Source organism: Pelophylax lessonae (genome assembly GCF_965119305.1).
Source record: "Pelophylax lessonae genome assembly, chromosome: 13".
Taxonomy (NCBI): domain Eukaryota; kingdom Metazoa; phylum Chordata; class Amphibia; order Anura; family Ranidae; genus Pelophylax; species Pelophylax lessonae.
The window spans coordinates 142,089,351-142,105,585 of NC_138780.1; the positions used below are offsets into that span (position 1 = coordinate 142,089,351).

The 16,235-nt window shown below is 47.3% G+C and overlaps 1 protein-coding gene across 8 annotated transcripts in view; it reads right to left on the bottom strand.

Moving 5' to 3' along the window:
* KTN1 (kinectin 1) overlaps positions 1-16,235 on the bottom strand; it is a 233,443-nt gene that overhangs the window by 96,615 nt on the left and 120,593 nt on the right. For all 8 annotated transcript variants that reach the window (XM_082275742.1, XM_082275737.1, XM_082275736.1 and 5 more), the window contains exons 14-16: positions 15,166-15,256; positions 3,385-3,453; positions 1,150-1,187 (exon numbers count right to left, since the gene is read on the bottom strand). In XM_082275742.1, coding sequence (XP_082131868.1) covers positions 1,150-1,187; positions 3,385-3,453; positions 15,166-15,256 — 198 coding nt within the window. The remainder of the gene's footprint in view (positions 1-1,149; positions 1,188-3,384; positions 3,454-15,165; positions 15,257-16,235) is intronic.

A 16,235-nucleotide genomic window follows, 5' to 3' on the forward strand; every position in this document is an offset into this window, starting at 1 on the left:
TCCCCGCTGGCAGAACACAAATAGCGCTGCAGGACATATTCTACCATCAACACTCTCTGCGGTTATGGAGGAATGGTTCCCTCCACCCATGGTTCATTTATGTCAGACATGTGTGAATGTTCTTATTCATGGCAGCTAAATTCTCCATTTTTAGTTCTCCTCCACAGCGTTGGGAAAGAAAAAAAAAAAGAGTGCTGTGGGCACCCCCATGCATCTGGTAACATGTGCACAAATGTTTCTGGTGTAACACAACTTTCTTTTGCATGTTTCTTGCACCTAGGGCAGCCTAAAATAAATGGGCTGCCTTATACGCAATGCACAGAAACATGTGTATGTTCTGTTGTACCTGCATGGTGTAAGAGAAGCATAAGAGACCAATAAAAAAAAAAAAAAAAAAGAAATCAGATATTGTTATCTACTAAAGTGTATACTGCATAGTAGGCGTGCAATTTACAACTCATCCACAAAACACAGGCCATGATGTAGAGCCTGAGGTATCACATGCAGGCAGCATTTTCTCCATTGTGCTTCAACATACCTACGATTGGAGCAGAGGCTGGTACTGTGACTTTTGCCAGACTTTCCCGTTACTAATGAAAACTAAATGGGGATTTGGTTTGCCTTCTTTTATAAATTGCCACAAAATACACAACTTTTAAAGCTGTGAATTTTGTATGGGCACCCCTGGTTGCACACAAGCTAATCCATCAACCTGCCTGTAGGGTTTTTTCCAAACAATTAGTACTGCTGGCTATAGCTGGCAACACTAATCACTATGTCCTGCTGGCAGGGAAGGCTACCTGAGGCTCCCCGCTGGCAGAACACAAATAGCGCTGCAGGACATATTCTACCATCAACACTCTCTGCGGTTATGGAGGAATGGTTCCCTCCACCCATGGTTCATTTATGTCAGACATGTGTGAATGTTCTTATTCATGGCAGCTAAATTCTCCATTTTTAGTTCTCCTCCACAGCGTTGGGAAAGAAAAAAAAAAAGAGTGCTGTGGGTAACAAGAACTGTTCTTCTTTCAGGAATTCATTTAAACAAATTACCATTGGCATGATTTTGACAAAATGCCATTATAAACAAGTGTCTATCTATACATCGCATTCTTTTTTTCTGGATTATTAGTTGCTAAACCAACTTACATTTTTTGCAGCTCCTCTACCAGGACTGTGGCTGAAGCCTGAAAAATAATGGCAGGGCATTAGCTTTGAACATTAGCAGACCCTACATTTAAAAATTCACACAAAGCAAAAGCAGTCCACAAAATATTTGTTGGCAAACAAAAATCCTGTAATTAAAAGGCAAGCTTCAGGAAAGTTGTTAAATATTACAATGAATGTGTATACGGGTAAAGATTTGCAATGCTCTGCAGTAGGGCTCATGATCCAGGCCGACAGAACATTCAGATCTTCAGTGTAGCAACACACCTTGGTCAAGAAAAGTCCTCCATAACACTCCTACAAAATGTTACCAAATGTCTCATCCCTCATCTGCGGAAACAGGAAAGATGCCCTAATCTACTAGAATGGAAAGCGGAGGTAGATAAAGTCATGGAAGCAAAAAGATTGGAACTTACAAGTCTGGATAAAAATGCCTAGTACACAGGGGCCGAATCCTTCAAAACCGCCCGTCATTCGGCCGTGTGCATGTCAGCTGGTCTGACAGAAGCTGGTCGTTTGTTCTGTCGGACAAGCATGCTTGAAAACCAGCAGCCGACCGGCTCATGATCAGCAATGGCTGAAAGCGCTGACCGTAGGCTTTTCTTCTCTACATCTTGTATTGTATGATGAAAGTCAGCAGAACTTCCCCTCATTTAGAGTCGGTTCACACTAATCCGACTCGAAGTCACCCCTACTTCGGGCGACTAATGAAGTCGCCCGTGCATCGCTACTTCAGCGCGGCTTGCAACGACTTCTCATAATAGAAGTCAATGCAAGTCGCTTTGACTTTGCAAAAAAATAGTGCAGGAACCTTTTTCTAAGTTGGAGCAACTTGAGTCGCTCTGATTAGAACGGTTCCATTGCACAGCATTGGAAGCTACTTGTCAGGCGACCAAGTCGTCTGACAAGTCGGATCAGTGTGAACCGGCAGTTACAAAGCTCTGTAGCAAATTCCCTTGCAGGGTGCAATTGTATTTGCAAGGTAAATAATCCATTTGCCTTTAGTAAATCAAAATGAATGAAAGTGACGTGTCAGACTGATGCACAGAGACCACTAAAACAGCTGAGCATGGGATTTCTGCTGGGACAGTTTTATAACAAAAGTCAAACCACCAAGGGGCCCCTTTTTTCTTTTCCAATATTTTTCTTAAAAGTTTCAAGAGCGATATGGTCATTGCTTGCTAAAAAGTACAACATGTAAAAAAATAAAAGGCTCTTGCTAGTGCTGTACAGGACTTACATTAACAGCAACTAAGTTTTCACCCAAGATTCACCAACTCCATGTGAAAACATTGATAAACTCAGTGTTTTGAGCCAGTCTGTCTTATTTTAATCTACAATTAAAGCAGAATTTAACCCAATTATTAAAAAACAAAAGACTGACAGGCAGGATTTTTATAAAAGAAGAAACCCTATTGGTCTCTTCTATCAAAAATGCTTCTCTCTGCTTATCTGCAGCAATGTGCAGCTCAGCGTGCATTTATGGCACCCCTCTGTGCTGCAATAATGCAACTCCCGAGCGCATGCCCAGGAGTGATGTCATCGTGGCCAAAGCCATCCAAGCAGCTGAACTAGAAAGAAAGACCGGGTAAAGATATAAGCGCTGACAGCGCATCCTTGAAAGGGCATCATATGAAAGGAAAGTCGGCCAAAATGTGCTACATACTTGCACTTTATGGCATAAAGCTCCTGGGGGGTCCATATAGGAAGCAAAATATAGCAGCTGTCAAAGTGATTGTAAAGTCTTGTTTCTTCCTAACATGTTATACTTACCTGTTGGTACTGCACCAAGTGGCCCGGATCCTCCTCTTCTCGGGTCCCTCCCTCCTGTTCAGTGCCCCCACAGCAAGAAGCTTGCTATGAGGGCACCGAGCCGATTCACAGTTCCCTGTATCCATTCAGACATGGAGCCTTGTTCGTCCCCGCCCCCTCTCTCTCCTGCTTGGCTAGCTAACTTTGACAGCAGCGGCAGCCAATGGCAACTCAGCTGTGTCTTAGCCAATCAGGAGGGAGAATGTCGGACGACTGAGACACTGCACCGAGAGGGACCTCAGGTAAGTATTAGGGGGGCTTCTTCACACAGAAGGCTTTTTATCCTAATGCATAGAATGCAGTAAGATAAAAAACCTCCTTACTTTACAACCACTTTATGATTACAAAAAAATAAAAAATTACAAGTCTATGTGCCTGCACCTGGCTTTATACATTTTATTTTACCTGGGTTTGCACTTGCGAAATGTATTTTTGAATCTGGATGTTCATTGATTCATGCTGTTTCTTTAAATCCTGCAATAAAGTATTAAAGCAAAAATTAGATCTCAGTGATTTTGTTTATATACAGGTTTATTTAATGCCCCCATCCCTAGCAGCTCTCATTTCCCACCCAACCCTCAGCGTTCTGTTAAGCCAGGAAGAGAGGATAAAATAGTCTGCACTTCTGGGTGTGGATGAGCATGTGACTCGCTCCCCTTCCTGACAGCGCCCCTACTTGGTTGGCTGCCCAGTGCAGTAACATGGGGGTCAAAAGTCCTTCAACCACAATGCTGATTACACACAGGGCTGCTTTATTTTTTTCAGCAAAGCATTAGAGGTGCAAAAAAAAAAAGGGGGAACCATAAAGTAAGCCTGTTGCTTTCCTCTGCATAGCCAAAGAACAAGTTTGCTATACTATAAAGCTAAACAGCTAGTTGAAACACCTATGTGTTTATTTACTCAAAGGATCTGTAATTATGTATAGCGAATCCTGAACCGTCACACCTCTGCCAGACATTACATTCAGGCACATTTATTCAATTCAGCTTTTAATGTCACTCCTTCCCCCCTCCAGCCTGCTCAGTGCACAATAAGTAGCATTCTCACCTCTTTAACAATTAGGAAAGTGGGTAGGTAGGAGGGAGATAATAAAGGAATCAAAGCTGACCACAGAAAACTGAATTTTTGTAAAATCTTACCTGTAAAATTCCTTTCTCTGAGTCCTCCGACAGTCGCCGCCTCTTCATATTCGTCACATATGGGGTATTAGACTTTGCTCCGAAGGAGTAGCTAGGCAACAGAATATGTTAACAATAAAGCTTTAACATATCCCACCCTCAAGGGGTGGTCCCCTCAGTCAATACCCTCCTACTTCCTGCAACCATATCTCAGTTTTAGTGGAATAGCAGTAGAGTATACATTCAAACCCCAAAAGAGGGGCGGGGGCGGCGACTGTCGGAGGACTCAGAGAAAGGAATTTTACAGGTAAGATTTTACAAAAATTCCGTTTTCTCTTACGTCCTCCGACAGTCGCCGCCTCTTCATATTCGTCACATATGGGGACGTCCCAAAGCAGTGCAAACATGAGGGGTGGGAAACGCATCCGCGCCGAAAGGCAACGCAGTCTCCACATCAAAGAAAGGAACCTTACCAAAGGAAGGAAACCAGCTGGGCAACAGCAAAAATAAGTGCTCAACAGGAGCAACAACCCAGGAAAAGACAAAAAAACCAGGGGATACAAAAAACTATCCCAACAGCCAGGAGTCCCCAACAAGGGACCCTATGGAACAGCCGCACTAAGAACCTTGCGGCCAAAGGAAGCATCCGCCGATGCCCGAACATCTACTTTGTAGAATTTTGTGAAAGTGTGCACGGTCGACCAAGTCGCCGCCTTACACACCTGGGCTACAGAAGCCCCATGACGGCAGGCCCAAGACGTACTCAGAGATCTAGTAGAGTGCGCCTTCACAGGCACAGGGGGAACCTTCCCCTGCAAGGCATAGGCCTGTTCAATGGTCTGCCTGATCCATTTGGCGATGGTGGAGGCCGAAGCCGCCATGCCCTTCCGAGGACCCTCTGGAAGAACAAACAAGGAGTCCGTCTTACGAAAAGACTCAGTCGATTTAAGGTAAACCCTTATCGCCCGAACAACATCCAGAGAGTGCAATCTCACTTCCTTTGGATGTTTAGGCTTCGTGCACAACGAAGGCAAAACAATATCCTCGTTAAGATGGAATTCCGAAACTCGTTTCGGCAGAAAAGAAGGATTAGGTCGCAAGACCACCTTATCCAAATGAACAACCAGGTACGGAGACTTGCAGGACAAAGCCGCCAGTTCCGACACTCTGCGAGCCGAAGTGATCGCCACCAAAAAGGCGACCTTTTTGGACAACATAGACAACGAGATCTCCCTGATCTGTTCAAAAGGAGCACGTTGTAACACAGATAGGACTAGATTCAAGTCCCAAGGGGGCAAAGGATCCCTCCTAGGAGGAACCAGATGCCGCACACCCTGAATAAAAGTGCCAACCAAGGAGTTGGAAGCCACGGGACGTTGAAACAGAACGGCCAGCGCAGACACCTGACCCTTTATCGTAGCCAGCGCCAAACGCTGATCGACACCCGTCTGAAGGAAAGACAGCACACGGGAAACCGAGTACGTGCGGGGAGAAAACCCCCTGGACTCACACCAGGCAAAATAGGCCTTCCAAGTACGGTAATAAACCTTTCCCGAGGAAGACTTCCTCGCGTTGATCAAGGTATGAACAACCTCTGGAGAGAGACCCTTCTCCTTCAGGACCTCGGTCTCAACAGCCAGGCCGTCAAAGCCAGCGACTGTAAAGCAGGATGGTAAATCGGTCCTTGAGACAGTAGATCGTCCCGAAGAGGCAGACGCCAGGGGGCGTCAACCGCCAGATTCACGAGGTCTGCGTACCAGGACCGGCGAGGCCAGTCCGGTGCCACAAGAATCACCGTGCTGCGTTCCGAGTGTAACCTGCGAAGGAACCTGGACAGCAACTGAATCGGTGGAAACGCGTACATCAGCCTGTACTGATGCCACGGGGCCACTAACGCGTCCGACGCGTCTGCCCGAGGGTCGCGCGCCCTTGCCACGAACCTCTTCACCTTGTAGTTGAGGCGAGACGCGAACAGGTCCACATCCGGAAGACCCCACTTCGCGCACAACATCTGGAAGACAGCCGGATGGAGAGACCATTCCCCCTGATCCAGGGTCTGGCGACTCAGATAGTCCGCCTGCCAGTTCTCCACTCCCGGAATGTGAACCGCCGTAATCGCCGGGACATGAGTCTCGGCCCAAGACAGAATGTCGGCCACTTCTCGAGCCGCTCGGGCACTCCTGGTGCCCCCTTGGTGGTTGATGTAGGCCACCGCCGTGGCATTGTCCGTCTGCACCCGAACCGGGCAGCCCTGCAGCCGGTCCGTCCAGCGATAAAGACAGAGCCTTATCGCACGCAATTCCAGAATGTTGATCGGGAGGGAAGACTCCCCCTCCGACCAGGTCTCCTGGGCGGACAGAACGCCCAGAACACCACCCCAGCCCGACAGGCTGGCATCCGTGGTGATTATCGTCCACGAGATCGGACGAAACGACTTGCCCCCGGACACCAACGGGGACTGGAGCCACCACAGAAGGTTTTCCCTGGTGCGATGACTCAACGAGATCTGAAGATCCAGAGATTGAGGTCGCCCGTCCCACTTGGACAAGATCTCCGCCTGGAGACCCCGCGTGTGAAACTGGGCGAAGGGAATCGCCTCGAAAGCCGAGACCATCAATCCCAGACATCTCATACACGTCCGCAGAGACGAGTTCGGAACGTCCCTGAGGGACCTGACTTCCTCCTGAAGAGTCCTGAGTTTGTCTTCCGGCAGGAAGACCTTCGCCTGCACCGAGTCCAGTATCATTCCCAGATAGGGAAGACGAACCGACGGACTCAGTGTCGACTTTGGAACATTTATCGTCCAACCGAACTCCTGCAGAGTTTGCATCGTGACAGACAGGTCCTTCTCCAGACCCTGACTGGTCGCAGACCGAATCAGAATGTCGTCCAGATACCCCAGGACAGAAATGCCCTGGGCCCTCAATAATGCCAGAACCGGTGCAAGCACCTTGGTGAAGACCCGCGGAGCCGAGGCGAGCCCAAAGGGCAACGCCACGAACTGGTAGTGATCCTCCGCAATGGCAAATCGAAGGTATCTCTGATGACCCTCGAATATGGGGATGTGAAGATACGCATCCTTCAAATCGATGGAGGCCATGAATTCCCCCGGAACCAGGGCAGCCACCACCGAGCGCAGGGATTCCATGCGGAACTTGCGAACCCGCACAGAGCGGTTCAGAGCTTTCAAGTCCAGAATCGGACGAACCTTGCCCTCCTTTCTGGGCACGGTGAACAGATTGGAATAAAACCCCCGAAATCTGTCCCGATGAGGCACCGGAACCACCACTCCCTGAGCCCTCAGTTCCCGCATCGCCAGGTGCAGATCCCGCAGGCGCTCTGGAGACAGTTGTAGATTTGAGGGAAAAAATCTGCTCTCCGGCCGAGAGAGAAACTCGATCTTGTAACCAGATCGAACGATTTCCAGAACCCATCTGTCCCGCACACGGGCCAACCAGGGCTGAAGAAAACCGAGCAAGCGTCCCCCCACCCCAAAACTGGGTGAGGGCGCCCCTTCAGGCCGAACTGTTATGGGCCGCAGGTCCGGATTGGCCGGACTTCTGTTTCCCAGACCAGGGTTTCTTCTGAGAGCCCTGGCCTTTGAACGGTTTGCCCTTGTAGTGCGGCCGAAAGGCACGAAAGGACCCCTGAGGGGGCCGAAAATTCGCATGCTTCTTCCCAGAAGCCCCCTTAGCCTTGGGGAAATGGGGCAAGAGAGTGCTCTTACCCCCGGTGATCCCCTTAATCAACACATCCAGGGACTCCCCAAAAAGGCGAGACCCATCATAAGGCAGATTGGCTAAGGTTTTACGTGAAGATTGGTCCACCGACCAACATTTCAACCAAACCAGGCGGCGAGACAACACCGCCACGCTGTGCACACGTGCAGCCAACGGAATCAGGTCCAGGTCCGCATCACACAGATACATGACACCCTGGTGGATCTGATCCACCATGTCCAGGGTCGCCGCCGAGGCCGAATCGGCCACTAGGACGCGCCTAAGCATCTGCGTCCAACTTGCGATCGCCTGGGCCGCCATGAGAGAAGCAAATAGAGCCTTAAGCATAGAACCCGTAACAGAATAAGTATGACGGGCAAGAGACTCCAGTCTCCCATCCGTGGCATCACGGAAAACAGGGGATCCCTCTGCAGGAATCGCAGTGGCTTTGTTCAAAACCGCAATTGCATGATCCACTGGCGGAGGCACACACCACCGTTCATCAGTGGCAGGGGAGAAAGGATAACGCAGCTTGAATTTACTTGGTACCGCAAAAGGCTTGCGCAGATCGCGCCATTGATCCTTTACAGCGCGCTGAAAATCAGCATTGCAGGGAAAAACCTGCGGCGTCCTGCGTTTTCTCTGCGTCCCATAAGCCGCCAAGGCAGCGGGGGGACACACTTCGTCCTGCAAACGTAGCGTCTGCTTAATGGAAGCAATCAACTCATCCATGATTGCAAGCTCTTCAGGCGAGCCAGGGGGAGAATTATCAACCCCCTCAACCTCAGCCTCTACCTCAGACCCCACTAGATCAAGAGAGGAGCGGGACCCCGATAGGGGGGTCCCTGCCAGAACAGCGCCATCACCTTCACCCTCAGAATCGGAGGACAGAGTAACTCTGGGCCGTTTAGTAGATTGAGCAGCCACCAGCATTTGCACCTGGGCAGCAAGGCCAGCCACAATAGTGGCTAAATCCCCCCCTGGGGGGGAAACAGCGGTCCCCTGGCTTTCCACCAATACTGTGGGAAACTTGCCCTCCTGAGAATCCATTGCCCCTGTACGCCAGACAACCAAGGGTTAACTGCCCCCTTTCAGCAAGCGCGGCAAGCGCAGCCCACCGCACACACTCAGGCACAATGAGACCCTCACAGGGAATATACAGACTGAATACAGGCAATGGACAACAGGAATAGAAGGATAAAACCTGAGGAGACCCCGCTGTTGCTGCTGCCTCGACCGGTGTTCCAGGAAAGAGGAAGTGATGCTGCCAGGGCGCTCTATGTAAGCCTATGGAGGCTACAAGAAAATGGCCGCCGTGCATGTAAACCATGCGGCCGGAGCGGGCGCCGGTAAAATGGCGTCGTTTGGCGCCGAAATCGCCGCTCCACAGTGCATAAAAACACACACAATTTCATCCCATTATATGGATACATGTTAGATCGCCGCAGCGATCGCTGTATATGCCCCAACATGCCATTAAAAACATGCCCCACAGCACACAGCTTCCCACACTGCCCAGCCTGACACACACAGTGTCATACAGCTCCCCCCCCCCCTTGCAGCCCACAGCATGCAGCCGAGAGATAGGGAGACAAGCAGTGTGATTTAAAAGGCAGGTTACACAGTCCCAGACTGAGACCCCCCCCAGACAGACAGGTCCCCACATAGACACACTTACCTCATATGGCGTGGGGAACCCGCACAGGCGAACAAGCCGCTGCACATGAGGCAGGGAGAGTCGCAATTCAAGACGCACACAATGGCGGTTAAGAAACCGCACAGCGTCCGGTGAGGTAGCCACCTCACCAATCATCCCTGCACCGAACAGGGATGGGTCGTTCACCGTGCCAGGAGCGTTACCTGGCTGAACGCTCGATGGCAGACTGGGAAGCCACTGACCCACGACCTGCGATCAGGGGGATCAGCCCGAGACCCAGTCCGCATGATCCTCTTCGTCCGAAGAACTAACTAATGCTGACAAAAACAACAGCTAAGTAAAGGTAGAGAAAAAACTCAAATAAAATATTAAAAAGAAGAAAGTCTGGGACAAAAAGTCCCAGCACAGAGAGAGCCAGCCACTCCTGACAAGCTAGACATTAAAACTGAGATATGGTTGCAGGAAGTAGGAGGGTATTGACTGAGGGGACCACCCCTTGAGGGTGGGATATGTTAAAGCTTTATTGTTAACATATTCTGTTGCCTAGCTACTCCTTCGGAGCAAAGTCTAATACCCCATATGTGACGAATATGAAGAGGCGGCGACTGTCGGAGGACGTAAGAGAAATAGTGATTTTCCTGGCTGTGCAATACACACTGAACAAAATTATAAATGCAACACTTTTGTTTTTGCCCCCATTTTTCATGAGCTGAACTCAAAGATCTGAGACTTTTTCTATGTACACAAAAGGCCTATTTCTCTCAAATATTGTTAACAAATCTGGCTAAATCTGTGTTAGTGAGCATTTCTCCTTTGCTGAGATAATCCATCCACCTCACAGGTGTGGCATATCCAGATGCTGATTAGACAGCATGATTATTGCACAGGTGTGCCTTAGGCTGACCACAATAAAGGCCACTCTAATATGTGCAGTTTTATCACACAGCACAATGCCACAAGTTTTGAGGGAGAGTGCAATTGGCAGGCTGACGTCAGGAATGTCCACCAGAGCGGTTTTCTGTTAAATGTTCATTTCTCTACCATAAGCAGTCTCCATAGGCGTTTCAGAGAATTTGGCAGTACATCCAACCGGCCTCACAACTACAGACCATGTGTAACTTCACCAGCCCAGCACCTCCACATCCAGCATCTTCACCTCCAAGATCGTCTGAGACCAGCCATCCGGACAGCTGCTGCAACATCAGTTTACATAATCAAAGAATTCCTGCACAAACTCTCTCAGGGAAACTGTCTCTCTGCATGCTCGTCGTCCTCATCAGGGTCTCGACCTGACTGCAGTTCATCATCGTAACCGACTTGAGTGGGGAAATTCTCACATTCGATGGCATCTGGCACTTTGGAGAGGTGTTCTCTTCATGGATGAATCCCGGTTTTCATTGTACAGGGCAGATGGCAGACAGTGTGTATGGCGTTGGGTGGGTGAGCGGTTTGCTGTCAACATTGTGAATCGAGTGGCGCATGGTGGGATTGGGGTTATGGTATGGGCAGGCGTATGTTATGGACAACGAATACAGGAGCATTTTATTGATGGCATTTGGAATGCACAGATACCGTGAGGAGATCCTGAGGCCCATTGTTGTGCCATTCATCCACGACCATCACCTCATGTTGCAGCATGATAACGCACGGCCCCATGTTGCAAGGATCTGTACACAATTCCTGGAAGCTGAAAACATCCCAGTTCTGGCATTGCCAGAAAACTCACCAAACATGTCACCCATTGAGCATGTTTGGGATGCTCTGGATCAGCGTATATGACAGCGTGTTCCTGGTCCTGCCAATATCCAGCAACTTTGCAAAGCCATTGAAGAGAAGTGGACCAACATTCCACAGGCCACAATCACCAACCAGATCAACTCTATGCGAAGAAGTGCTGCACTGCGTGAGGCAAATAATGGTCACACCAGATACTGACTGGTTTTCAGACCCCCCAATACAGTAAAACTGCACATTTTAGAGGGGCCTTTTATTGTGGCCAGCCTAAGGCACACCTGTGCAATAATCATGCTGTCTAATCAACATCTTGATATGCCACACCTATGAGGTGGATGGATTATCTCGGCAAAGGAGAAGTGCTCACTAACACAGATTTACACAGATTTGTGAATAATATGAGAGAAATAGGCCTTTTGTGTACATAGAAAAAGTCTTGGATCTTTGAGTTCAGTTCATGAAAAATGGGGACAAAAACAAGTTTTGCTTTTTTATTTTTGTTCAGTGTATGTATACCATAAAACTAGTGAACAGAATTACAAATCCTTAAAGTAGTGTTAAGCACCCATCACTTTTTAGTTTAACACATTAAGCACTAAAATATAAAAACATTCCCCATTAAGCTATTTGTTAAAATTCTTAACCCCCTCTGTTTACAACTTTTAAAGCTGCTGGGTCCTGCTTCGTGTTACTTCCGTGAACTTCCAGTCTTCAAAGGAATAAGGTAACAGTGAACAGTGCCATGTAGAAGCAGTCTGTTAGCTTGGGGAAAGGGAGGGGGGGAGCAAGGGATTCCCTTGTCATCACATATCATGGAGCTGTGTTTCTATTGAGGCCTACACTACAGGGAGACAACTGTAGTCTGTGCATACAAGGGTGGTGCCATAGGTTGCTGCAATAGAGGAACCACCCTGAAACAGGAAACCTGGAGCAGTGCTCATCATTCCAGTTTAAATTGAAACATAGGCAAGGATTAACCACTTGCCGACCACCCTATCGTAGTTTTACTGCTACAGGGCGGCCACTGTGCACAGAAACACGTATGATCCTGCACTTCCAGGTTGAGGGCACAAATGCGCACTGCCGCCAGCTCATTTACCTCTGTTAATATATACAACAGGAGCCGATCAGCGGGTACACGCCGATCATCCTACAGAGAGGAATTACAGCAGTCTGCCTATATAAACGAGGCAGATTGCTTTTCTGACAGGACAGAAGGCATGGAACCTGTGTCTCTGCAAAGCAGAGACTAGGATCCATGTCTTCCCCTAGTAAAAGCACCACCCACAGTGTAACAAACGCTTGCTAGGCACACAGTTAAACCTTTGATCGCCCCTGATGTTAACCCCTCCCCAGCCAGTGTTATTAGAACAGTAACAGTGCATATTTTGAGCACTGATCACTGTATTAGTGTCACTGGTTCCCAAAAGAAGTGTCAGTTTAGTAAAAACTCCATAAATATATTCCATAGTTTGTAGACACTAAGTTTTGCGCAAACCAATCAATATACATTTATTGGGATTTTTTGGCAAAAAAATATGTAGCAGAATAAACATTGGCCTAAACTGATGAAGAAATGTGATTTTTTAATTTTTTTTTTATTGGATAGGTTTTATAGCAGAACATTAAAGGTTTAATATCACTTTAAAGTGTATATACAGTCAGGTCCATATTGGGACATCAACACAATTCTAATATTTTTGGCTCTATACACCACTACAATGGATTTGAAATGAAACAAACAAGGTGTGCTTTAACTGTAGAATTTCAGCTTTAATTTGAGGGTATTTACATCCAAATCAGGTGAAAGGTGTAGGAATTACAACAGTTTGTATATGTGCCTCCCACTTTTTTAAGGGACCAAAAGTAATGGGACAATTGGCTACTCAGCTGTTTCATGGCCAGGTGTGCGTTATTCCCTCATTATCCCATTTACAAGGAGCAGATAAAAGGTCCAGAGTTCATTTCAAGTGTGCTATTTGCATTTGGAATCTGTTCCAACTCTTAATATGAGATCCAAAGAGCTGTCACTATCAGTGAAGCAAGCCATCATTAGGCTGAAAAAACAAAAACAAACCCATCAGAGAGATAGCAAAAACATTAGGTGTGGCCAAATCAACAACTTGGAACATCCTTAAAAAGAAAGAACGCACTAGTGAGCTCAGCAACAGCAAAAGACCCGGAAGACCCCGGAAAATAATTGTGGTGGATGACCGAAGAATTCTTTCGCTGGTGAAGAAAAACGGAATTTTTGTAAAATCTTACCTGTAAAATTCCTTTCTCTGAGTCCTCCGACAGTCGCCGCCTCTTCATATTCGTCACATATGGGGTATTAGACTTTGCTCCGAAGGAGTAGCTAGGCAACAGAATATGTTAACAATAAAGCTTTTAACATATCCCACCCTCAAGGGGTGGTCCCCTCAGTCAATACCCTCCTACTTCCTGCAACCATATCTCAGTTTTAGTGGAATAGCAGTAGAGTATACAACCAAACCCCAAAAGAGGGGCGGGGGCGGCGACTGTCGGAGGACTCAGAGAAAGGAACTAAGCCGCACTAAGAACCTTGCGGCCAAAGGAAGCATCCGCCGATGCCTTCCTGACAAGCTAGACATTAAAACTGAGATATGGTTGCAGGAAGTAGGAGGGTATTGACTGAGGGGACCACCACTTGAGGGTGGGATATGTTAAAAGCTTTATTGTTAACATATTCTGTTGCCTAGCTACTCCTTCGGAGCAAAGTCTAATACCCCATATGTGACGAATATGAAGAGGCGGCGACTGTCGGAGGACGTAAGAGAAACACTGTTCACAACAGTTGGCCAGATCAAGAACACTCTCCAGGAGGTACGTGTATGTGTGTCAAAGTCAACAATCAAGAGAAGACTTCACCAGAGTGAATACAGAGGGTTCACCACAAGATGTAAACCATTGGTGAGCCTCAAAAACAGGAAGGCCAGATTAGAGTTTGCCAAACAATATCTAAAAAAAGCCTTCACAGTTCTGGAACAACATCCTATGGACAGATGAGACCAAGATCAACTTGTACCAGAGTGATGGGAAGAGAAGAGTATGGAGAAGGAAAAGAACTGCTCGTGATCCAAAGCATACCACCTCATCAGTGAAGCATGGTGGTGGTAGTGTCATGGTGGGGGCATGTATGGCTGCCAATGGAACTTGTTCTCTTGTATTTATTGATGATGTGACTGCTGACAAAAGCAGCAGGATGAATTCTGAAGTGTTTCGGGCAATATTATCTGCTCATATTCAGCCAAATGCTTCAGAACTCATTGGACGGCGCTTCACAGTGCAGATGGACAATGACCCGAAGCATACTGTGAAAGCAACAAAAGAGTTTTTTAAAGGAAAGAAGTGGAATGTTATGCAATGGCCAAGTCAATCACCTGACCTGAATCCGATTGAGCATGCATTTCACTTGCTGAAGACAAAACTGAAGTGAAAATGCCCCAAGAACAAGCAGGAACTGAAGACCGTTGCAGTAGAGAACTGGCAGAGCATCACCAGGGATGAAACCCAGTGTCTGGTGATGTCTATGCGTTCCAGACTTCAGGCTGTAATTGACAGCAAAGGATTTGCAACCAAGTATTAAAAAGTGAAAGTTTGATTTAGGATTGTTAATCTGTCCTATTACTTTTGGTCCCTTAAAAAGTAGGAGGCACATATACAAACTGTTGTAATTCCTACACCGTTCACCTGATTTTGATGTAAATACCCTCAAATTAAAGCTGAAGGTCTGCAGTTAAAGCACATGTTGTCTGTTTCATTTCAAATCCATTGTGGTGGTGTATAGAGACAAAAACATTAGAATTGTGTAGATGTCCCAATATTTATGGACCTGACTGTATATATGAAAAAAAAAAAACCACAACACCTCATTTTTTTTTTCATTTCGGTGCACCACTACTTTAAATATAACACACAATACTAGCGCTTTCTGTACCTTGAGCTCTTCTTCACTGTTAGCAAAATTAACACGTTCTAGAGACAGAGACTCTTCCATCTGTTTTATCTCCTTATCTTTCTCTTCGATTCTAAAAAACACATTAAGAAAGGTCACAGTTTCAATAAAGACTCTTCAGTGGCTGAGCGGCCTAGGGCATAAAGCAATCTATCAGTGTTAAGAGCCTGAAAAACACAAGAGAGAGAGAGAGACCAAAAGAAATCTACAGGAAGAACTTCAGGGCTTATGTACATTTGGATGCTTCGGAGAGGATTTTCCTCCCCATAAAAGATATTAAGAATGCAAAAGCAGTTTCGAGCAACTCAGAAGCAGCTCAAAACAAACATTTCTAACATTGGGAAAATAAAACTCGGAATTTTAACCACTCTGCAACCGCTCACAGTAATACTACTGCGGCAGAGTGGTTCGTTATCGTCCAGCCACGTAGTATTAACGTGACTGGACACTCCCCCTTCTGGGCGGCGCTTGCGCGCCGCCGGAGGCTCGCTCCCGCTGTTTTCATTCACAGCGGGAGTCGGGCCAGGGGAGGAGCAGCGGCGATCGCCGCTGCTCTTACCCGATCATCGGGGATCGAGTCTGGAGATCCGCCCGCTGTGTGTAAACACAGCGGGCGGATCTCCATAGTGACAGGGAGTGACAGATCGGACTGTTCAGCATAGCTGGACATCCGATCTGTCCATGAATCACATAGTCACCTCCCCCCCTACACGTCAGTAAGCACCAGGCATACATTAACCCCTCCCTCTCCAATAAAATTAACCCCTTCCCTGCCAGTGTCATTTTTACAGTAACAGTGCATATTTATAGCACTGATTACTGCAGTAATGTCACTGGTACCCCCAAAAGTGTCAAAAATGTCAGTCAGGGGTCCGGTCTGTCCGCCGCAATGTCGCAGTCCCGCAAAAAAAATCGCAGATCGCCGCCATTACGCGTTAAAAAAAAAACACCAAAAATGACAGAAATCTTTCCCTTTGTTAGTAAACGCAATAACTTTTGCGCAAACCAATCAAAATACGCTTATTGCGATTTTTTTTTACCAAACATATGTA